Source organism: Tachysurus fulvidraco, chromosome 13 (genome assembly GCF_022655615.1).
Source record: "Tachysurus fulvidraco isolate hzauxx_2018 chromosome 13, HZAU_PFXX_2.0, whole genome shotgun sequence".
NCBI classification, from domain to species: Eukaryota; Metazoa; Chordata; class Actinopteri; order Siluriformes; family Bagridae; genus Tachysurus; species Tachysurus fulvidraco.
This window is the reverse complement of record NC_062530.1, coordinates 25193086-25216802: the sequence shown is the minus strand read 5'-3', so window position 1 is coordinate 25216802 and position 23717 is coordinate 25193086. Positions and strand designations below refer to the sequence as shown.

General features: G+C 38.2%; 3 protein-coding genes across 3 annotated transcripts; 1 reads left to right on the top strand and 2 right to left on the bottom strand.

Annotated features, from left to right (window-relative positions):
• Positions 1 to 1834: 1834 nt before the first annotated feature.
• LOC113652556 lies at positions 1835 to 10304 on the bottom strand. Its single transcript, XM_047822814.1, has 12 exons — positions 10090 to 10304; positions 9675 to 9966; positions 8759 to 9550; positions 8350 to 8577; positions 8131 to 8254; positions 7080 to 7983; positions 4837 to 4974; positions 4369 to 4660; positions 3438 to 4250; positions 3125 to 3352; positions 2902 to 3025; positions 1835 to 2742 (listed from the first exon to the last, which is right to left on the bottom strand). Exons 1-12 carry the CDS (start codon positions 10302 to 10304, stop codon positions 1835 to 1837), a joined length of 5058 nt encoding a protein of 1685 aa, XP_047678770.1.
• A 2518-nt stretch (positions 10305 to 12822) lies between these two features.
• On the bottom strand, positions 12823 to 16630 carry LOC113652331 (extracellular calcium-sensing receptor-like). Its single transcript, XM_027161298.2, has 6 exons — positions 16387 to 16630; positions 15822 to 16113; positions 14754 to 15584; positions 14124 to 14351; positions 13864 to 13987; positions 12823 to 13736 (listed from the first exon to the last, which is right to left on the bottom strand). The coding sequence occupies exons 1-6, from the start codon at positions 16626 to 16628 to the stop codon at positions 12823 to 12825; spliced, it is 2631 nt and encodes an 876-aa protein (XP_027017099.2). The 5' UTR covers positions 16629 to 16630.
• Positions 16631 to 17860: 1230 nt separating this feature from the next.
• LOC113652329 (extracellular calcium-sensing receptor-like) lies at positions 17861 to 22855 on the top strand. Its single transcript, XM_027161297.2, has 6 exons — positions 17861 to 18116; positions 18418 to 18727; positions 19782 to 20600; positions 20721 to 20948; positions 21177 to 21300; positions 21853 to 22855. The coding sequence occupies exons 1-6, from the start codon at positions 17893 to 17895 to the stop codon at positions 22755 to 22757; spliced, it is 2610 nt and encodes an 869-aa protein (XP_027017098.2). The 5' UTR covers positions 17861 to 17892; the 3' UTR covers positions 22758 to 22855.
• Positions 22856 to 23717: the final 862 nt, after the last annotated feature.

Sequence of the window (23717 nt, the reverse complement as noted above, 5' to 3'; positions counted from 1 at the left end):
GCTGGCAGATAAAATATGTACAGTAGTAGGCCTATATTTCATATTTAGTACCTCTTCATCTTCCCTGTTAGCCATGTATGTAAACTGCAGTGAATTTAGGAAATATTTGGCAGCATTTGTGAAAATGAGTGTTCATTACAAGATATGTGACCGGCCTGTAATAATGTACTGTACGTAAAAGATTTAAGGTTTCATTGGGACTGGATTGATGTTGGTGGCTTTGAAGCAGGTAGAAAAGTGAACAGTTTTATAGACTAAAATAAAACTGTTGCTTGTTGCCCTGCACAATGCTTGAGTGAGAAGGCTGGACAAGATTTGGATTTGCAACTTTCCTGATATTTTGATTTATAAAACATTTGCAGCTTCATCTATGGCAATGAGTTATGGCAGCAGTTCTGGAGCCTGTATGGGGAGAGAGATGTGAGTGATGAGTCCAGCAGCTGGATTAGTGGACCATTATTTTAAAAATCACCCATATAACTGGTCAGCTGGTCAGACAGGTTGGGTATGGGGCATAAAGCAATGTGGATTCTTTTTGTAGTTGTTAATTTTTTAGAGGCCTTTCAGACTGAGAACAGTCTAAACAAAGCCTGCACATTTTGTGGCACAATAAATTGGTATTTGGGATAACTATAATTCCCTTTATCTTGATTAGACCACCAGTTTTAAATGAAAATAAGGCTCTCTCTGTGGTTTATGGTTGTGGTACAATATAAGAATACACATGGATAAGTAAATTTTGCTGTCATGTTGATGTACCATGATGTGTCAGTGGCAGTCAGATTTGTAAATTGGTCAGATAATACAATGTAGGCCTGAATTTAAATTGAGAACAAATTTCAGTGCCAACAACATGACAATTGTATTCATGTCAAGACATGGCTGTGAGTCCAGAGGATGGATGGCTATATGTCCATAAGTCCACTTCTGGGGTCAATGTTCAATACATATTCAAATAGGGCTCAATATAAAATGTATGTTGATGTGATTTATTTGCACTGTATCATTTATCAGTTGGTTGTATAAAATTAGCAGGAGGAGCATTTGTTGGTAATTGCTCCTGGTAGACCTGAAGTGCAGTCATAATAGAAGAGTCTTCTATTAACAACAGACTTTGTGGTACCTGAGGGACAGCTCTCAGAGCAAATAGACACCAGCACCTGCCACACATGAGGGAAAACCTATCCTGCAATAACAATAATAAACAGTAATGTGACATGTTTTTACATGTTTGTGGCACTGGTTTATTTCATCTGTGTTTTAAAATATCCACTTGAGAATTCACTTAAGATTTACTGATTGAAGGTCATGAGTCTGAACCCCAGGTACACCAAGTGTCCACTGCTGCGACCTTGAGCAAGACCCTTAATCCTCAGTTGAATAAATGAGATGAATGTATGCCGAATATGCCAAATACCATAAATGTCAAAAGGTTTGCCAAATGCTGTAAATGTTTACCACATGTTTATTTTCTGTTACATGCAATAAAGGGATCTTACATGGAAGAAGAATATACAGAAATAGACCCAAACAGAACTGGGAATACTTTTATTTATTCATTATTTGTTTGTTTATTCGTATCCATTTGCTCTCATATATAACTGGATTCATCTGGTATAGGGTACATACATGTGTAATGTTAGGTTAGAGTAAATTATGCAGGGCCCTTATAGACAATGTTTTACAAAACCAATCCCTTATGCTGCATGTGCACAGTTACTTTTATTGATGATGTCTTTGACAGTGCACTTGCAAATTGCAATTTGGGTACAATTTGTGCTAAAAAAAATAACATAACTTTATGACATAACATAAATAATATCAACTTGGTCAATTACCGAGTAGGTGTTTTCCCCATCATTTGCTTTTTAGTGTTTTTTTCTGGTTTCATTACGATTATATAGCACTTTGGAACAAATATGCAGAATAATAAGCCAAAGCTTGATGCTAAAATAGCAAATATCTCTACAGCTACAGTAAATTTTCCAGGAGAGCTGACATAAGCAGGAATAAATGTGATCCAAACTGCACAGAATATAAGCATGCTGAATGTGATGAATTTGGCTTCATTGAAATTGTCAGGCAACTTCCGGGCCAGAAAAGCCAAGATAAAACATAAAAGTGCCAAAAATCCTATATAACCCAGAACAGCCCAGAAACCTATAACTGAGCCTACATGACATTCTAATATAACCTTTTCCTTGTAGTAGTTCATATTTTTGTAGGGAAAAGGAGGATATATTGTTAACCAAAGTACACAAATAATGACCTGTACAAGAGTGAAGGCAAGTACACTGAGTCTCTGCTGTAGAGGCCCAAACCATTTCATGATATTACTGCCTGGAAGTGTAGCCCTGAAGGCCATTAACACCACTACAGTTTTCCCCAGAACACAGGAGATACAGAGGACAAAGGTGATCCCAAACACTGTGTGACGCAGCATACAGGACCACTCAGAGGGCTGACCAATGAATGTAAGTGAACATAGGAAACACAGAGTCAGAGAAAAGAGCAGCAAAAAGCTCAGCTCAGAATTATTTGCTCTAACAATTGGTGTATCCTTGTGTTTAAAAAAAATTACAGCAATACAGATTGTGAACAAAGCTCCTAACAAAGAAAATGATACAAGAATGATTCCCATTAACTCCTCAAATGACAGGAATTCCACCAACTTCAAGACACAGGTATCTTTCATGCCATTAGACCACAGTTCAGGAGGGCACTTGATGCAAGATATAGAATCTATATAAAAGGTTAGAAAAAGGGATAGCAATTTAGCAATTTAAGTAAGTGCAATTTCTATATCTATTAACCATAGTGATAAAATCTTTAAATATTCCTGCTGTTTCTGTGTGACATGAAGGTTAACCATTATTCATTATTAACATTTATTCATTATACCTGTTATATTACTAAATTCTCCTTCTGCACATGGTATACAGTCAAAGCAGCAGATTGGCCTTCCTTTCTGTACAGCCTTACGGGTGCCTGGGCGACAACTTGGACTACACACAGAGACTGGCACCTGAACATAATCATTTGATGTATTTATTTTTTATTTATTTATATTTTGCTAAAACATGTATTATACATATTATCTGTTCACGTAGATATCGTCATTTACCTGAGGTTTGTTATGGGCCCAGACTATACTGATATTATTAAATGACAGTTGAAGGTCAGCATTCAGAGAGGCATCATAGAAGCCGACTTTAACAAACACTATTTTACTGTCTTTTCCCAGTTGCCAGTTCAGCAGTTCATACCTCGCTGCTGGGTCTCCATTCTCATCAAAATATACATCTTCTCCAGTTGTAGAGGTGAAATGGAGTTTCTTTAACTCATTGAGTACCTAAATCAAACAATGCAAACTCTTCAATGACAAACATAATAATTTTTTTTTTATCATACATCATACAGTATACTGTTACACTTACCTGCCATGGTTTATTATCTGTTATATTTGCACATGCAACAGGACCCTCTTTTTCACTGTTCCTCTTAGAACAGCTATATCTGCTATGCAGGGCATAAGCCACAGCATACACTGCTTTATATACATTATTTGCAATTCGTAGCTCTGAAACATCTGTGTAATGATTTTGGACCTGATTAAGATTTTCATTGCCTTTGCACATCTGTTTCATATCAACATTGTTTTGTGTGGAAAATTTGCAATCAAATATTGTTTCCCACACCTCCTGGTAAAGAGCCACACCAGAACCTGGATTAAGATTGGTCAGGAATTCTCGTAGGCCGTTGATTTCAGCTTTTGGGATAGCAAAACCCATTGATCCTTTCAGAATATGTTGCCATTCAGCATTGGCTGTGTTCATATCAGAGATCCAGGACTCACTTCCAATCCACTGAAACCCAGTCATGTTTTGTAAGGCCATTTCCTTAAAAAGAACTCCAACGTCAGAATATGAGACAAAAGCTACTATAACTTTGGAGGTTGAAGCCTTGATAATCTCAACTAGTTTCAGAATTTTTTCTCTGGGATCTGTCCTAAAGAATGGCTTCGAATACTCAACACAGATTCCCTCTTCTTTGGCTGCAATAATGAATTCGTTTAAGCCATTGTTTCCATAGTCATTATCACTGCATACAGCCCCTACCCATGTCCATCCAAAATGCCTGACCAGCTTAGCTAAAGCTCTGCTCTGGTAATAATCACTAGAAACAGTTCTGAAGAAAGATGGATATTTCTTTTTGTCACTTAAGCATGCACATGTTGCAAAGTGACTGACCTGCAATACAAATATTTCAAGAACATATTATTTACTTTGTATTTAGCATTCATTTTTAGACATTTTCATAATTCACATTTAAATGCAAGGCTCTTTCTTAAAAAGAAATAGGTCTCACCACAGGTATGTGCAAAGGTCCCACAGTAGCAGAAATGGCAATAGACGGGCTGGAGGATGTTTGTCCTATTATTGCTTGCACTGTATCAGGTTTGGAGCAAGTATTTACAGATATATTTTTCCCATTTCCATTAACTAAGGATAAGGAGGCTCTTGTGGTCATTTCTATTGACCCACAGGAATCATAGATTCTGTAACCCAATTTGACTCCAGGAAGTATATCAGTTCTGTTGTTGATTTCTTCAATAGCAAATACCATTGTTTGTGCACTTTGAAATTCACGGAGGCTCAAACTACAGGAACAAGAAAACCAAAGCACATAAGCTGTAATACAGTGACAGATTTACATCTGCTGTAATAAAAATCATTAAATGTTTCTGACTTTCTTAAAATAAAAATATCTTAATCAATTTTTTTTATTTCACTTGTCAAATTCAACCAAATTAAAATTCCCCTATTGTCCCCTCACCTTATGCAGTCTGGTTGCTGGGGCCCAGATGTAAAGACATGTGTTATCTGGTCCCATTTGATGTGAACAGAAAAGATACCACCAATCATTACATCCCCATCTTTGGTGAGTTGAGGAGGATTGTGCAGGCCTAGTAAGCTGCAAGGAGGATCAGTTGCTCTCACCTGAGTGAATAAAAGCCACGTGTGCAGGAACCTCATCCTCATCATTCCCTAAACACCATGATCAGTTGTTTGGGATTTTATATATCTCTTTGACTCCCAAATTGATGAGACTCTTGGGTGTATGCTTTACAATTGCATTATCTTATTGATTTGCTCTGCTTACATGCAGGCATACATTAACTTCATTATTTTATTGTGCAAATTTTTTTATAATATAAAGATACTGTTTAGGATTTTATTTTACGATTCTGAAACGCATTTATCAGCTTTTGGAGCCTTAAGTCATCTTGTGTATGACAAGCCTATTTTCTGATTCTGGAATCTTCTTCTATTGCTCTCTTTCAAATTCTGCCAAATTTGATAGAGACCTTTGCTGCATTATACTTTCAGAAATGGCTAATTCTACAAAGGAAATTCCTGAATTGTTTTGTCTCTTGCAACCCCAGAACAAGATCAATTACCCGGGTGATGGGAGGTGTTTTAAAGTTCGGGCCAAATAATCTATTGTCTAGTAGTCCTTCAGGTGCCTTTTCTCAAAGGATTTGTGCTATCATTGCAGGAATCCTTTTCCTAGCATGCGGTTGACCAGGAATCATACACATCCCAGAGTGTATTAAATTGTTAATTGTAGAACTGCATCTAAAACAGCAAAATGTAGTACTTTCAAATTTCAACATATGATCTATTGGTCTTACTGTACATGAGCTCCAAATGGGCAGTCATGTACTCAGGGGGCATCATACCAGTGGATACCAGCATACCCCCTATTTGTCCCAATAACTCAAGGTTTTTGAGCTAAAAATAATAAACTTTAGGCACAGACCAGCAATAGTGCAGACTGCATCTGTCCCAAGCTGGAATGTGGCACCAACAAGTCAAGAGTCTTTTCATACTAATACAAAATGCCCCAGTGATGCACCCCAGGAAACCAAAAGAAGTTCTGAATGCTGTATTCTACTCATCCCCTTCACAAATACTCAATAGGTTATAGGTGCTTCAATGGTTCAAATTTAGTGAAGAATTTTACCTCTGGAATTGTTAGAGCTGTAGGGACTGCGGACAGTGAATAACAGTACTTGAATATTACTTGATTCAGAACACAATAATTGATGCATGGCATTTCATGTTTCACAAAGAAAAAGCCCACAGATGTGGAAGAGGTAGATTGCACATACAGTATGTATCTGTTTAAGCGCCCCCATAATGTACTGAAATGTATTCATTAATGGCCTGTATTTATTTAGTGTACAAGTGTTAAATGTTGTTGGTATGGGATGTGACTCTTGCCATTAACTCATTGATGCAGTCATTGGGCAGTTGGAAGGAGCCCACTGACCTTGGTTTCTTATAAAACCTCACACTATTGGCTCTCCATTAAGATTTCCACATGGACTTGGGATTTGGGGCTTGGGCCAATTGTTGGATGGTATATTATAATCACACACTTTTTGGTTTTTGGTTATGTTCTGTAAAGCTGCATGGAGACAATTTTCCATTGTTAAAAGCGTTATACAAATAAATGTGAATTTTAATTTGTCTTTCATACTAGTCAACAAAATTGTGGCACAATCCAATACACACCTGCATTAAATTGCCTGTGCTGAATTCCATATAATTGCTGATTTTTTAAAAATATTTGTGCTGGCATAAGAAGGCCTGTGGGCATAATAATTTAGACAAATTTTAGTTTCCTTAAAATAATCAGCCAGCTTCTGAGACACCTATCATCCATACAAAGCAGCCCTCACTATGCACAAACTCCATAATTTGTAGAACACAAAAAGAAAATGATTAACTTAACTGAAATCCAAAAAAAAAATGACATTGTTGGTATGAAAGATTTACTAAGACTGCATTACAATATAGTAACTTTTTTTAATTGTTTTCTTATCACAAATAATTTGATATCAACAAGAATAATCTATGACAGCTGCAATCTAAAGTTTAGCAATAAACTACAAATACAAGGAAGCTTAAAGACACAATAATTTAAATTCTTTTTTTTTTTTTTTAAATAATTGAATTACCCATTACAAGCAGAACCTGAGCTTTTTATTGATAATTAGGTTATTAGTTCACTTCACAGGTGCTTTACTCATCATTTGCTTTTTGGTATTCTTTTCTGGTTTCATTATGATGATATAACACTTTGGAAGAAATATACAAAACAGTAACCCAAAGCTTGATGCTAAAATGGCAAATATCTCTACAGCTACAGTGAATTTTCCTGGAGAGCTGACATAAGCAGGAATAAATGTGATCCAAACTGCACAGAATATCAGCATGCTGAATGTGATGAATTTGGCTTCATTGAAATTGTCAGGCAGCTTCCGGGCCAGAAAAGCCAAGATAAAACACAAAAGAGCCAAAAATCCTATATAACCAAGAACGGCCCAGAAACCTATGATAGAACCCAGATTACATTCTAGAATTATTTTTTCTTTGTAGGTCTTTAGATTTTTAAAGGGGAAAGGAGGGGATATTGATATCCAAAGCACACAAATAAGAATCTGTATGAAAGTGAAGGTGAGTACACTGAGTCTCTGTTGTGGAGGCCCAAACCATTTCATGGCATTACTTCCTGGAAGTGTAGCCCTGAAGGCCATTAACACCACTACTGTTTTTCCCAGAACACAGGAGATGCAGAGGACGAAGGTGATCCCAAACGCTGTGTGACGCAGCATACAGGACCACTGAGAGGGCTGACCAATGAAAGTAAGTGAACAGAGGAAACACAGAGTCAGAGAGAAGAGCAGCAGGAAGCTCAGCTCAGAGTTGTTGGCTTTGACTATTGGGGTATTTTTATGTCTAAAGAATATTACTGATATTACCATCGTTATAAAAGCACCAATAATAGAAACAGCTGTTAGCAAAATTCCCATCGTTTCTTCATAAGACAAATATTCAACTTCCTTCTTTACACATTCATCTTTCTGTGAATTTGACCAGTAATCTTGGGAGCATTGTTCACATTCAGTCGAATCTGGCAATAAACAACACATAAGATGCACAGGGAAAAAAGTCACTAGGATTCAGTGACAATGCAAAAGCTTATTGAAGAATCACATGTCATGAAATACATGATTCTAAAATATTTTTTTGAGTTTTTTCTTTCTGGGTATTATTATACCTGTCATTTTACTGATCTCCCCATCGGCACATGGTATGCAATCAAAGCAACATATAGGCTTTCCCTTCTGCACAGCCTTCCTTGTACCAGGAGGGCAGTTTGCACTACATACAGATACAGGTACCTATAAGTTCAAATATATATATTATATTAATAATTAAATATTTTCCAAACAAATGACTGTCATAAAGATAAAGAAACAATTTTCCATTCACTTACCTGAAGGGCATTTTGTGCCCACACGATAGAGGTCAGGTTTATTGCTAATTGTTCATGACTTGATAATGTGTGGTCATAGAGTCCAACAGTTCTAAATTCATACTGATTTTTGTCATTGGTTTGCCAGTTTATTATCTCATATTTTGCAGGAGGGTCACCATTTTTATCAAAATAAACATCTTCTCCTTCTTTGGTTTTGAAATATACATTTCTGAGGTGTTTTAAAAACTGACAAAATACACACAAACACACACACACACACACACAGAGAGAGAGAGAGAGAGAGAGAGAGAGAGAGAGAGAGAGAGAGAGAGAGAGAGAGAGAGAGAGAGAGATGTGACATATTGGACATTAGATTTTACATGCTACATGCCTGGTCTATTGTAATAAGCATTGTTTATTAACTCACTGTGACAGGACCAGGCTGTTCCTTTGTAGGACATGTTTCATTGCAGCCAAGAAGGTTGTGTAGCGTATGGCCAATAGCATAAACTCCTTTATACACATTACTAAAAATGGGCATAAGTGACATATCAGTGAATGTGTTTGTAACTTCAGACAGCTTCTCTTCTCCTGTGCACACTGGCAAGCCCCTTGAATCATTCTGCATTGTGTATTCACAGTCAAACAAAGCCTTCCAGAATTCAGGAAAAATTGCACTACCTACAGTTTTCAGTGGTTTTACATCAAGAATGAAATCCTGCAGACCTGTCACCTTTGCTTTGGGGATTGCTAGTCCTATAGCTCCTTGCAGTATATTGTGCTTGTCCAAACTGGCTAGCTCTGGGTCAAAGATCCAGGCCTCTGTTCCCACCCACTGATATCCAGTGATATTGTGTTCAAAAAATACATGCAAGAGATCCTCCAAATCCCAGGTGTCAAGGAATCCAACAATCACACGAGAAGTTGAGATTTTTATCTGGTCAATGATTCTCAACACTCTTTCTTTTGAGTACGTTCTAAAATATGGAAGGGAATATTCTAAGCAGATGCCTAACTTCTCTGCAATTTCCGTAAATGCAGCCATACCATTGTTACCATAATCATCATCTCTTCTTATTGCTCCCACCCAGGTCCAGCCAAAGTGCTTGACCAGCTCTGCTAATGCTCTGCTCTGGTAATAATCACTGGGAATAGTGCGCAAAAATGAGGGATATTTCCTTTTGTCACTGAGACACTCACAAGTGGCATAATGACTGATCTAAAATAAAAAATCACATACAGGAGTCATTTGTGTGCATCATGTTTAAACAAAAAAAATAGTCAAAATGACAGATGCACATTTCTGTTCACCTTTTTGATTATTTGCAACGACAAATACTTACAATAGGAACACTGAATGGTCCAATACTGTTCGCAATAGCCATAGACACTGATGAGTATGTTTCACCTATTATAGCTTGGACCTGTGCTGGCTTTGTACAGGGTTCATTTGAAATTGAGTTCTCATTTCCATTTATAAGTGCCATAGCCATTCTTATCCCCTGTGCAGCAAAACTACATGTATCATAGATCTTGTATCCCAGAGAGACACCTGGCAGTAAAGAAGAACTGTTATTTATCTCCTCTACTGCAAATATCAAGGTCTGGGAAAGCTGGAGTGCTCTCAAATCAAGGCTGGTTAGGAAGGTAAGAGAAACAATGTAAAGATTAGACTTTTAAGCAGTTACATAAATAACTTTTCAGCTTGACTTGATTTTACTGTCTACTAATTTATATATTTTTTTCTATTTTGCTTACCTCGTGCACTTCATTGGAGGTGGCTTGAACACATAGGATAAGTCAATGGTCTCCCAACTACTATGAAAAGGGAAAGCCCCTCCAACAATTATATCACCGTCTTTCCATATCTGTGGGTTTGCAGGCTCTCCTTGTAGGCTACAAGCAGTCCCATTTGCTCTGGAAAAATTAATAATGGCCATTACCACGTGCAAAAGAGTAAAGACAGACTCCATAAACCTATTCAGATTAAAAATAGTGATAAAAAACAAGGGCGTATGTCTGGTCTGATGTTTTGGCTGGTTGATCAAGATTCCTGGTATTTATACAGATTTAAAGAAAATTCTCTATGGAAAAATTACGCTTATGGGCTGCTCAAAAAAAAGGAGGTGTGACTTTCAAATCTGAGCAGCTTTTATCTGAAAGAATCAGGCCTCCGTGGTTGGTGTAACTTGTTTTGCTTTTGGACACTGGTGGCTGGGAAGTTTCTTAAGGGTGGTTTCAAGTTTCTATTCAAGTTCTCTTGCTTCACTGAACGTTATAGTTTAATGAAAGAATCATGATCTGCACATGTACAGTACATAGACTAACCTCAGCTGAATTCTAAGACCCAGAATGCACTCAAATACAGCATTGAAAGAAATCCCAAAATATTGGTATGGTAACTGCTGATCACTAGCCATTTCATCAACTGTTGAAAAAAAAAACCCAGAAGATATCCATTTACAATTGAATAATTCAATTCAGTTGAATTCAATTCCATTCAATAAGCTAAATGTTGTGTAAACGGTGGATTCAGGCCTATCCCTCTCAGCAACCAGGACCTGATTATAGTTACTGACTAAGTCCATTTTTGCAAGCCAGCAGGTCTTGGTTAGTGTATTCAGTCATTCCTTTATACAAGGCAAAATAAACACATCCAGTCGTTTCTGCAATTTATTGATGATATTATTGAGTCTGCCAGGAGCATGAAGTATGAATACTAACTTAGGGAAATGCCCCCTCTTTCAGAAAGGGATGTAATTTTATCAGAAGGAGCATCAACAGACCTAAATAAAATCAAGACAGTTTCCCAGTTGTGTTGTCTGGAGTCTGTCACTAATTCCCATTTATTTCTGGGATTTATAAGCTATTATTGCTGCTTGTCAAATTGTAGACAGTTTGAATAACTTATGATGTGATATGGACTGGTCAGTGACTTCTCAGTATCCCAAGCATATATAATAATGAATACTAAATCACTTGCAATAGTACAATAGTGTATATCTTTTTATCAAAGCAAGAATGTGTGAGGCAGGTCTTCCAGAAGCCCTTAGACATCAAGCTCAAGCCATTTGAGTTCATAAGTTGCTTTTTTTAGTATACATTCTAGACAGTGAGTGAAGAAAGGCAAGACCAAAGTTAGCCAAGATAAACAAGACCAAGAGGCAAGACCTTCGTAATGTCAAAGAATTCACACAAATAAATTTGTGACCTACAGTATATCCATCACTTCCTGGTTATTTGTGAGTTTAAGATCATTTATGTAGTTTTTATTTTATCTATCCATCCATCCATCCATCCATCTTCTACCGCTTATCCGGGGACGGGTCGCGGGGGCAGCAGTCTAAGCAGGGACGCCCAGACTTCCCTCTCCCTAGACTCCCGGGGGAATACCGAGGCGTTCCCAGGCAAACCAGACATAGTCCTTCCAGCATGTCCTAGGTCTTCCCCGGGGCCTCCTCCCAGTTGGACATGTCCGGAACACCTCCCCAGGGAGGCGTCCAGGAGGCATCCGAAACAGATGCCTGAGCCACCTTTGGCTGCTCCTGACCAAATTTGTATTTAAATGTATTTTAAGTTTATAAAGTGAAAAGATATAACTACAAATTCTGAAGTAAAACATTTTTTCCCGCAAATGCACACTCAATTAAAGCAATTATGGCATTTTTTTGTTCTTGTTATTTGTAGAGTTTCAAGTTTTCTATGTCTGTTTAAAGCCATTTATTGATCCTCTAAACACTGCTAGCTTTTGCATTGGATTTGTATGCTTTGCCATTTGCACCATTAGAACTCTTGAAATCAAATCCATGTATGTGGCAGACTCACAGAAAAGAGTTCAGATGTTTTAATGTGTATGGGAATATCACTCAAAAAGACTTTAAAAAAGGTAATATTATTTTTTTTAATTTCTTAAATTTTATTAAACCTTATTTTGTTTGGTTGTTTAAGCAACTATACATAATACATTATAATCATATTTTGGTGAAAGGCTTCAATTTATTAACTATTTCACAGTTAAATGTTTTTGCCACTCGTGGATGAACAATACAGTCCGATAATGGGGTTGCACCATCTTTAGAATTATTGTTTTGCATCATATCTGTGTCTAAATGTGACAACATTCCAGTGCTTATGTAGATACTAAATTTGCTGTTACCTGTTTTTCACCTATGGAAATTTATATTGAGATGGTCCATGCCAATATGTTAATACCAATTACCAAAACTTAAAGATTTCATTGTAGTAGAAAATTGCTTCTGCTTTACATTTTGGCTAACACTGTTATTCCTAACAAGTGAAAAAATCCAATCATTTTCTGAATTATGTGTGCATTCATTTATTCTTCTGTGAATCTCAAAAGACTCATGGGCTCATGGGTGAAGCTCAATCAAGCTCATCGGTAAAAAATTGAGATTTGTGAATCTTTATTTAAACATATTATTAAACATAAAATTCAATAATGTAGAATTCTTAAACAAATAGTCTTTGTAGCTATTTGTTTTGTGGTGCTCGACCCATGATGGCCTTTTTGGTGTTCCGCTCAGGGTGTAAGAGTATAATGTAGCACTTTGGTGCAAATATTGCTACCAGTAGCCCAAAACTAGATGCCAAAATAGCAAAGACCTCTACAGCCACAGAGTACTTCCCTGGAGAGCTGACGTACGCAGGCACAAAGGTGATCCACACGGCACAAAATATCAGCATGCTAAAGGTGATGAATTTGGCCTCGTTAAAGTTATCTGGCAGGTTCCTCGCTAAGAAGGCCAGGAGAAAGCTTACAGCAGCCAGCAGGCCAATGTAGCCTAACAGAGTTGCGAACCCCATCACAGAACCCACAGCACATTCAAAGACTATTTTTGAACTGATGTAGCGAGTGTTTTTGTGGGGTGTAGGAGATGCTGTAGCCAACCAGACTGTACATATAACCACCTGGAGGGCTGTGAGGACCAGAACTGTACCTCGCTGTTGGGCCACCCCAAACCACTTCATAGCATTTTGGCCTTCTGGCCGAGACGACTTAAACACAGCCACAACAACCATGGTTTTGACCAGGATGCTGGAGATGCTCAATACAAAGCTGATACCAAATGCCACATGCCTCAGTTGGCATGTCCACAATTGAGGCTGGCCAATGAACAGCAGCACACACAGGAAGCACGATTTGAGTGACAGGAGCAGCAGGAAACTCAGCTCAGAGTTGTTGGCCCGGACCACAGGAGTGTGACGGTGATGCACAAACACGCCCAGAACCCCAGTACAGAAGCAGGTGCCAAACAGGGAAGCTGTTGTTAAGGAGATGCCTAGTGGCTCTTCATAGGACAGGAACTCCACTTCCTTAGGGACACAACGGTCCTTCTCTGGGCTGGACCAGAACTCATCAGGGCACACGATGCATTCATTTGAATCTGAGTGTCAAAGAGTGAGAGAAAAGTGTAAAATTAGTATGGGATTAAAGAGATTATCAAAAGGAAACACAACACTTTTTTTTATATGTCCTATTATTTACAAGACATAAAGGTCATGATTACTTACCTGTTGTGTTACTGATTTCTCCATCAGCACAGGGCAGACAGTCAAAGCAGCAGATTGGCATGCCCTTCTGTCTCGCTCTTCTGGTGCCAAGGGGGCAGCTTTCACTGCAAACAGACCTCGGTGGCTATGGAATGGAAAGTTCAGATACAACAGTACATCAAAATAATGAGAAACTGCCACTGTTTCATGTGCAGTTTAACATTAAGCCTGTTCTCTAATGTTATAAGCTGTTGGTGATTTTTGTGTATGTGTTTGTTTACTTTCTTTGTCTCAAAGTTCCAGAACAATGCATCTTCATTCAGTGTTAGCACACGGTCTGTCTGTGCGGCTTCATCCACCACACCAACTGTGTGGACCCTAATTGATCCATCCTGGTTTGGGTGCCAGTTCATGACATCATAAATAGCCAAGGGATCACCATTCTTATCAAATGATACATGGTCCCCAAAGCCAGTGGTGAAATTAACTCTCTGTAGGTAATGGACAACCTTTATCAGCGATAAGCAGAAAAGACAAATGTTAAACATGTCTTTGATTGATATTAATAGTTTACCTACAATATAAACTCATTTTAGGACAGTGCTCCACAATCGAATGGAATCACATAGAGAATCACATGAATAAAGCATTAAGTATTATGCATCTGTAAGATAAAATGTGCATATATTTTTCTTAGATTTGTACCAGTTGGGGGTTTAAAATAATTAAAACGATTCAAATACAGAGTGAATACAGAACTGCAAGTTTATGTACAGTAGGAATCCCTCACTGTGGCTTATAATAGTATACAAATAAAACTATGTAGGCATATTGTATATTCTCACTGCATCATGTTGTCGACAACATTTTTGCAGTTCTTGAATAAGCATGTGTGTATTGATCAGTTTCACCTGCCAAGGCTGCAGGGTAGATACTTTGGCACAGCTTTGACCATGAAAGGGCCCTTTGCCATCCTCACACTGTGTCAGGTCATGAAGGGCATGAGCTAGTGCATAAACTGCTTTATATACATTATAAGAAGCCCTTAGTTCAGACATATCACTGTATGCTGTATTTGTGCTGCTCAGATCTTCATTCCCTGTGCACAACATTTTCTCATCGTCTCTGGCAGGCTGCATGCCATCTGAATCAAACCTACATCTGAACATCTCCTCCCAGAAGATACGGATCATGTTGTTTGCAGGCTGCATGTCAAGGTGCAGTCGTAGTAGAAAGTCCCGGAGCCCTGCAATCTCTCCACGACGAATGGCGATGCCTAGAGTTCCTCCAAGGAATGGTAATAGGTGAGGTGTGAGGAAGACGGGTGAAGTAGCCCAGGCTTCACTAGCTATCCATTGCTTTCCTGTTACATTTCTCAGAGCCACTTCACCCATTAATGGCAACAAGTAAGCCTCAGTAGAAATCACCACCACCACCTTGGCTGTGGAGGATTTTATCACTTTGACAATGCGCTCTACATCTCTGCGGTTGTTGTCCCTTGGCAGCATCTCAGAAAAAGCCACACAGCCACCTAGCTGTTCCTGAACATCCTTGTGGAAGGCATTGGCAGCATGAATACCATAGTCATCATTGCTGTAAACCAGGCCCACCCAGGTCCAACCAAAACGTTTAAGGATCTGGACAATGGCATGGACCTGGAAAGCATCACTTGGAATTGTCCTGAAAAAGGAGGGGAACTGATGCCGATCAGTGAGACAGGAGCAAGTGGCAAAGTAGCTCACCTGATGAAAAATGAGAAACAGTAGAGGAAGTAAGAGAAAAGGAATGTTCAAAAAAAAAAAAAAAAAAGCATAAATGGGAGATTTAGAAAGGAAAAAGCCATTTCTAATAATTACAATGAATCTATTGTCACATAAGTAGCATAAAAATAATAACATTATAGATGTTACAGATTTGCAGTTAGACTACATTTTTCCTCAATTCTTTAAAAGCGAACTGGTCTTTCCCTGAATCTGTACCATAGGCACTCGAAACAACCCCAGCACACTAGAGATAGCAATAGAATGAGTGGAACCCGGGTCCCCTACTATCCCAATCACCGGGGGAGAACTGGTGCAATGCAGTCCAGAGGCAATTTCTTCACTTCCACTGATCAGGGCTGTGGCTGCCCGAAATGCTACAGCAAGCTTCACACAGTTATCATACAGATGGTAGCCCAGTGTGATGTTAGGAAGCAGGTTGGGATTTCTATTGATCTCGTCAATAGCAAAAACCATAGTCATTGCCTGCTGGAAGCTTGCCATGTCAAACCTGCATCGATACACACACAAAGAGATAAATCATATGAGTGAAAAAAGGTAAAAATAGGTGTACTGATTCAATTATGTAATCATGCTTTGTGACACAAAAATATGCTTGTTAAAAATATACACATTCATTCTTATTATGCAAGTGCACAGCAATTGCCTTTAGCAACAGATCCGTAATTCCAACATATCATGTTCATTAATTAAGTCACTTAATAAATTAAATCTTTCAGCTTTTGTTTCTGTTACCCATTTGCACTTTTCTGAGTCCACTCACTGTTGACAATAGGGTTGCTCCGGTTCACTTGTGAAGCTCAACTCTGGAAACACAGTTAGAAAGTGGACTTCAAACAGACCTCCTAAAATAAGGTCTCCATCCTGGTGCATCCCATTTAGCCGGAATTTGCCCCGGAGCTGACAGTATCCTGAGTGTATGTCCAAGCCAGTGGCTGAAGAGGTGGAGTAGGAAGGGGCCAATAATGAGGCTAAGCACAGATACAGACATAAATCAGGCCACATATTTCTTTCTCTGTGCTTCTCTATCTCTCCTTCTCTTTCTGTGGTTTATATATGGCTGAGTTTTATATACCTGCTGAGGTCACATGGGCCTCTGTGGAAATGGCTTCGTGCTTTTACTTGGCCATATGAAAAAGCGAGACGAATTATTTAATGTAATACAGTTATACTGAATTTGAATGAACAATGAATAAGACTTTAAATAATTATTAAGAATGTAAGCTTTATAATAGCAACAATTTTGGATATTGTCAATTTGAACCTCAACCGAGAGGTTGCCTCGAATGTTTGTAGAGGTGGAAAGGGCCACATAAGGTCAAAGATATTGCCATGCCATAAAATGATTAATAAAAAACAAACAAAAAAACAACAACTAAATGATACTGTAGATTTGACCAGGAAACTTTTCTATTTTCCACCTGTCTTGGGCCTTTACCATAGAATGCCATGTCACATATCCTCATGTCTCAAAACAGTCAGATAACTGTAAATTCCATCAGATCCTGCAGATGGCAATATTGGACCTGTCTAACACTTACCACTCACACACACACACACACACACACACACACACACACACACACACACACACACACACACACACACACACACACACACACACACACATTGTGTCCACTATTATGTGTATTTTATACAATTGCATTTGTTCTAATCTAAACAAGTGACATTTTTCTTTCCTTCTTTCCTTCTTTCCTTCTCTCCTTCCTTCCTTCCTTCCTTCCTTCCTTCCTTCCTTCCTTCCTTCCTTCATTTAACACTTTCCATAATGGTTAAGTATTTTCCAGGCTAGGCAAGGCAAAATTATTTATATAGCACATTTCATACACAATGGTAATTTTAAAAAAGTGCGTTACATAAAATAAAGTAAAAATAATCATAAAAACAATAATCACAACAATTAAACAAGGAATTTAAAACTTTTAAAATGATTTAAAAATTGATTTAAAATCAAATTAAAACAATTAAAAAAAGAGGAAAGAATTATACATAGTGCAATTAGATTGGACGTAGCACATCGCTCATCCAGAAGACGCACAACTAAGCAGAGCTGCTTTATGCTCAAGTCATTGTTTAATTCCTTGCATCATTTTCTTCCTCCTGATTGGTCTGTGTAGATGTCAGTCATGTATGAAAACAGGTGACATATGTCCGTTTATAAAGCAGAGTCCACCACTCTGCTAGACACTAAAGCAGGAAAATACACTGCTCATGAATTCACCAAGGAGCCTCTGTGAAGCTTGGGAATATGCCAGTAGGTGAGCTGGCACTGTTGGCTATTTTTTTACTCCTCTGGCCCAAGGTTCAGTGCTCAGAGTTAAGCGGTGGCTGTCAGAGAATGGGGGAGTTTGATTCTCATGTTCTGGAAATGGATGGAGATGTTATTCTTGGAGGGCTCTTCCCCCTGCATTACATAGCTCCAGAACCTGATTTTGTTTTGACAGACCGACCACAGGTTCAGAGGTGTAGTGGGTGAGTGGCTTGTTCTGATAGTGAACAGACTTTGGAAGTGAAACATCAGAGCTCCAGAACATAATTCCTGTATTAGTCACTAAGCAAATTATGGTTTTGGTTCTGTCTACTTTTAAAACACATTGCTAAATTTTTGAATGGAAAATTAACAGATAAACTGATAATAGGTGAAATTAAGTCTATGCAGTTCTATATGGTATGAAACATTGATTTTATTTATCCTAATTATGTTTTTATTTCATTACATTTTCAGACTGTCTTTATTCCTTTCTTACACAACTACGTATATCTGTCGTTTCAGCTTTGACCTGAGGGCTTTTCGCTGGGTCCAGACCATGGTGTTTGCTATTGAGGAGATAAACAGGAACCCCAGGCTTTTACCAGGTATGAAGCTGGGTTATCGGATTCTGGACAGCTGTGATCATGTCCACACTAGTCTACAGAGTGCATTCTCTCTGGTTAATGGATCTTCTACAGTTCAGCAAGAGAGCTCTGCAGCCATGAATGTTCTTTGCCTCTCTAAAGCTCCTGTTCCAGCAATCATAGGCCTGGCATCATCTTCACCATCCCGAGCTGTAGCCCAAACATTTGGGCCTTTTCAGATCCCTATGGTGAGCTTGAAATAAAAGATGCTGAGAGTGAAGTAAAAAAGCAAACATAGGAATGTTAAATCAAAATTTGGACAAAAGTGTATTCACTTAACTCTTTGTTTGTGATCTTAAAAAATCTGTTGTTTTATTTTCCTCTGATTGTAATACCCTCACAACCCCAGTGCATGTCTGTACCTTCAGTTTTGATACACAGTGCTGTACCTGATTTTACAGTATGTACAATAATGTGTTACAATCGATTAGATGTTTAATGTGCATTAAAATAATAAACAACAATATATAAATAATTTAATGTAGGATATTTATTACAATAAATCATATAAAATATCAATATATTCAATATAAATAACATATATAGGAAAAATAAAGACTTTAAAATGAAATCTATAATTTAATATAAAAATACGTATAATTAAAAAAAAAAAAGCACATGCACTGATCATCATAACAATCTCCATAATAGGAACAGTTGTACCTGGGTCTAAATAACATTTATTCTTGTTGACCTAGAAGTTAAACCATATTATCTTTCGCTTTTTAAATTCTGCTCTTTTCCCCTATTTTGTTAGATTTCATGATTCTTTCAATGTGCAATGATATAATACTTTTGTTTTGAAGTTTTGGTGTATATTCCTTAAAAGACTAGATGCCTAATTGTTTTACATACAATCAGTAAGGATACTGAGGATAGAATGACCATTTGGGTTTATTATTATTATTATTATTATTATTATTATTATTATTATTATTATTATTATTATTATTATTATTATTATTATTATTAATCAGGCCCAGTATATGATTTATCTTAGAACACTATTAGAAATAATGATGACACCTAGTTAATAACTCTCACTGAATGATGTCCTTATTAAAGCTAATTTAATGTGGTGTTTACATATAATTTAACTATAATTTACATCTCCTACCCATGTTCATCTGTAAAGCCCCTATCTGATCTATCAATTATCTTAGTATAGAATTGTTGTTTTGTCCATTAATGAGAAACTTTATCTGTGTCTCTCATTCCCTCTCTCTATGTAACTGTTTCCAGATCAGCTACTTTGCGACTTGCACATGTCTGACTGATAAGAAAGTGTACCCAACTTTCCTCCGCACTGTTCCCAGTGATGTTTTCCAGGTGCAAGCTCTGGTGCAGCTGATGGCCCATTTTAACTGGCGCTGGGTGGGCACAATTGGCACAGAGGATGACTATAGCCGTTATGGTATCCAAGCCTTTACTGAGCAGCTGGAAGCATGGGGTGGTTGTGTGGCTTTTCACCGCACCATCCCCAAAGTGCCCACGCCAAAACAGATCAGTTCCATTATTGATGCCCTGAAGGCCTCCACAGCCCGAGTTATTGTGGTTTTTGCCACAGAAGGTCAACTTCTTGAGCTCCTATCAGAGGTGGCATTGAGAAACCTGACAGGCTGGCAGTGGGTTGCAAGTGAAGCCTGGGTAACTGCCAGTGTTCTTACAGCTCCTGTGTTTCAGCACGTGTTAACTGGAACCCTGGGATTTTCCTTTAGGGGTGCAAATATCTCTGGGCTGTTTGAGTTTCTTCTGAGAGTACGTCCCTCAGATAACCCAGGATCAGCCTTCACTAATATGTTCTGGGAAGAACAGTTCAACTGCCGGCTAGGCTATGCCACCAGTGAGGGCTTGGACAGGCCATTTTGTACTGGCTTGGAGACTCTGGAGCAGGTTGAAAGCAGCTACACAAGTGTGACACCGGTGCGGGTTTCATATAATGTTTATAAGGCAGTTTATGCAATTGCTCATGCTCTGCACAGCCTCCTTCAATGCACATTTATAGCACAGGCCTCTGACCAGAGAAGCTGTAACACTGGGGCAGAATTCACACCTGGACAGGTGATAGGACAGAATTTGCTTTCAGCAAGAATATTGCATGTGGCAAAAATACAAAACTTGGATGGCTTTTTTTTTATTTTAAGCACTATCCATATTGATTATATTTCATTTTATTTACAGTTGCTTTATCACCTAAAGAGAGTGAACTTCACAAACCAGTTTGGAGAAAAGGTTTATTTTGATGAAAATGGAGAACCAATACCTCTCTATGACATCATAAACTGGCAGAAAGATGGACGAGGTGGAATGAAGTTTCAGAAAGTGGGCAGTTATGATGGTTCGGCCCCCCACTGGCAACAGCTCAATATGGACATGGACTTGATTGAGTGGACAGGAGGGCAGAGTCAGGTGTAAACATTATGAAAAAACCTATTTAGTTTAATATTAGTTAAATACTTGCTTAATTTCACATAGGTACAGTTCTCACAGTCATATGCAATTAATAATTCTTTGCATATATCTATGCAATTAATAAATCTTAAAAATATGCATCAGGCTTTTATTATTATGCATTTCAGACTGTGCAACTTACTAGTTGGACTTTCAGTGCTAATTTCAGTGTCCATTGCCCTGCAGGTGCCTTCATCTCTGTGCACAGCCCCCTGTCCTCCTGGGACTCGACAGGCCACACGACCAGGCCAACCCATCTGCTGTTTTGACTGTCTGCCCTGCACAGAGGGAGAGTTCACCAATATATCAGGTATATTTATAGTATCAACACAATAGTATCAACATTTAAATGATTAACACAAATTCTGAGAGTTTAAATAATTACTTTTAATACTTTACCAAATTCTTTCATTTTCTTTACCTTTTCATTTTGTTTTATTTTTCTAAGATACTTTTAATGCAATATCTAAAAAATACTCTTTGAAACTGGGTTAGGGTTAGGATATGACATATATAAGGTATTCATTTTTATACCACACTCTGTTTCCCTAAACTTAAATCTGATTGGTCATAGGGTATATAATAGCACCTGGTTAATAGATTACATTAATACATTCATTGTAATATGCAATAATTTCTATAGTATAGTGGCAGACCATCCGCACATCTAAGTGAAATATATTGAAGAAAAATGACTAATCATTCCTATGGTTCTAAGCATAAACCTCCTGTAACCAGACAATTCCAATTTACGTGAGTAGTTTATAGTGACAGTGCCATCACTCAGAGTTAATGCTTTCTTTGAAACCATTTAAAAAATAAAAAACAATTCTTGAAAGAAATGATTGTGTGTTTCTTGCAGGAGCCACAGAATGCATCCGGTGTCCTCTGTACTTCTGGTCCAATGCTGAGCGTGTGGCTTGTGTGGCAGGCATAGAGGAATTCCTTTCCTTTCAGGAGATCATGGGTGTCATCCTTGTTAGCCTGTCGCTCCTGGGAGTTGCTGCAGCAACTGCTGTCTCTGTAATCTTCTTCCACTTCAGATCCACACCCATAGTCAAAGCCAACAATTCAGAGCTGAGTTTCCTGCTTTTGCTGTCACTGAAACTCTGCTTTCTCTGTTCGTTGGTATTTCTGGGCCGGCCTTCGATGTGGTCCTGTCAGGCACGACAGGCAGCGTTTGGCATCAGTTTTGTCCTTTGCATCTCCTGCATCCTGGTCAAAACCATTGTGGTGCTGTTGGCTTTCCATTCCACCATGCCTGGCTCCAGTTCCCTCAAACGATTCGGACCTCCTCAGCAAAGAGCATTTATTGTCAGCTGCACTGCAGGCCAAGCCATACTCTGCGTTAGCTGGTTAGCATTAGCACCCCCTTACCCTTTTAAAAATACATCTTACCAGGGTGGACGGATCATACTGGAGTGTAAGGATGTCTGGCCTCTGGGATTCTACTTAGTGCTTGGTTACATTGGTTTCCTGTCCTGTGTTTGCTTCATTCTGGCCTTTTTGGGACGGAAACTTCCAGGTACTTTTAACGAGGCCAAGTTGATTACATTCAGTATGCTGATCTTTTTTGCTGTTTGGATCTCATTCATACCTGCATACAACAGCACCCCAGGGAAATACACAGTAGCGGTGGAAGTATTTGCCATCCTGGCCTCCACTTTTGGATTGCTTTTCTGTATCTTTGCTCCTAAATGTTACATTATACTGCTGAGGCCTGAACTCAATACCAAAAAAGGAATGACTGGAAAAACATCAAAATAAACTTTTCTGGTTCTTATAATTGCAGTTTACATTACACAATCTGTACACAGAAAGTAGACACTATTTAGATCTTCTATTTCTCTGTACTGAAATTTATAACACAGTACAATACTAATCATTTTTAATAAATATACATGTAATTGTTCATGTTCAATAAATGCAAGCTGATTTGAAATAAAGTTTATTTTGCAAAAAAACAGCTGCTACTGTTGGACAAAGTCATTCATTCATTCATTCATTTTCTACCGTTTATCCGAACTTCTCGGGTCACGGGGAGCCTGTGCCTATCTCAGGCATCATCGGGCATCAAGGCAGGATACACCCTGGACGGAGTGCCAACCCATCACAGGGCACACACACACTCTCATTCACTCACACACTCACACACTACGGACAATTTTCCAGAGATGCCAATCAACCTACCATGCATGTCTTTGGACCGGGGGAGGAAACCGGAATACCCTTAGGAAACCGCCGAAGCACGGGGAGAATATGCAAACTCCACACACACAAGGTGGAGGCTTGGTTATATTGGTTTCCTGTCCCGTGTTTGCTTCATTCTGACAACATTTTTTTTCTTAAATTTTAATTTGTTGGAATCTATTTCAGAAATGTAATTTAAAAGTCAAAAAGAATCAGGAGAAACAGATTTTATTTACTATTATCATGTTTGCAAAATACATCCATAAATGTCTCATGCAATCCAATACCTTGTACACCTCAATTAAAATTAAAGTACTGTTAATAAAGACTGATGCCCATTTTAGTATCCAACTGGAAATGAAAAAAGGACATACAGATTTATAAATGTCCATTAAAATATGATATTCTGAATGGTTTTCATTGTAGAATAAAACAATTATTAAGTAACATGTAGATTTCTGGATATTAAACTCTCATTTTTATTGAGCATGAAATCTGTCCATTATTAAGGTCTTTTTGAAGTAGGAAATCACTTCT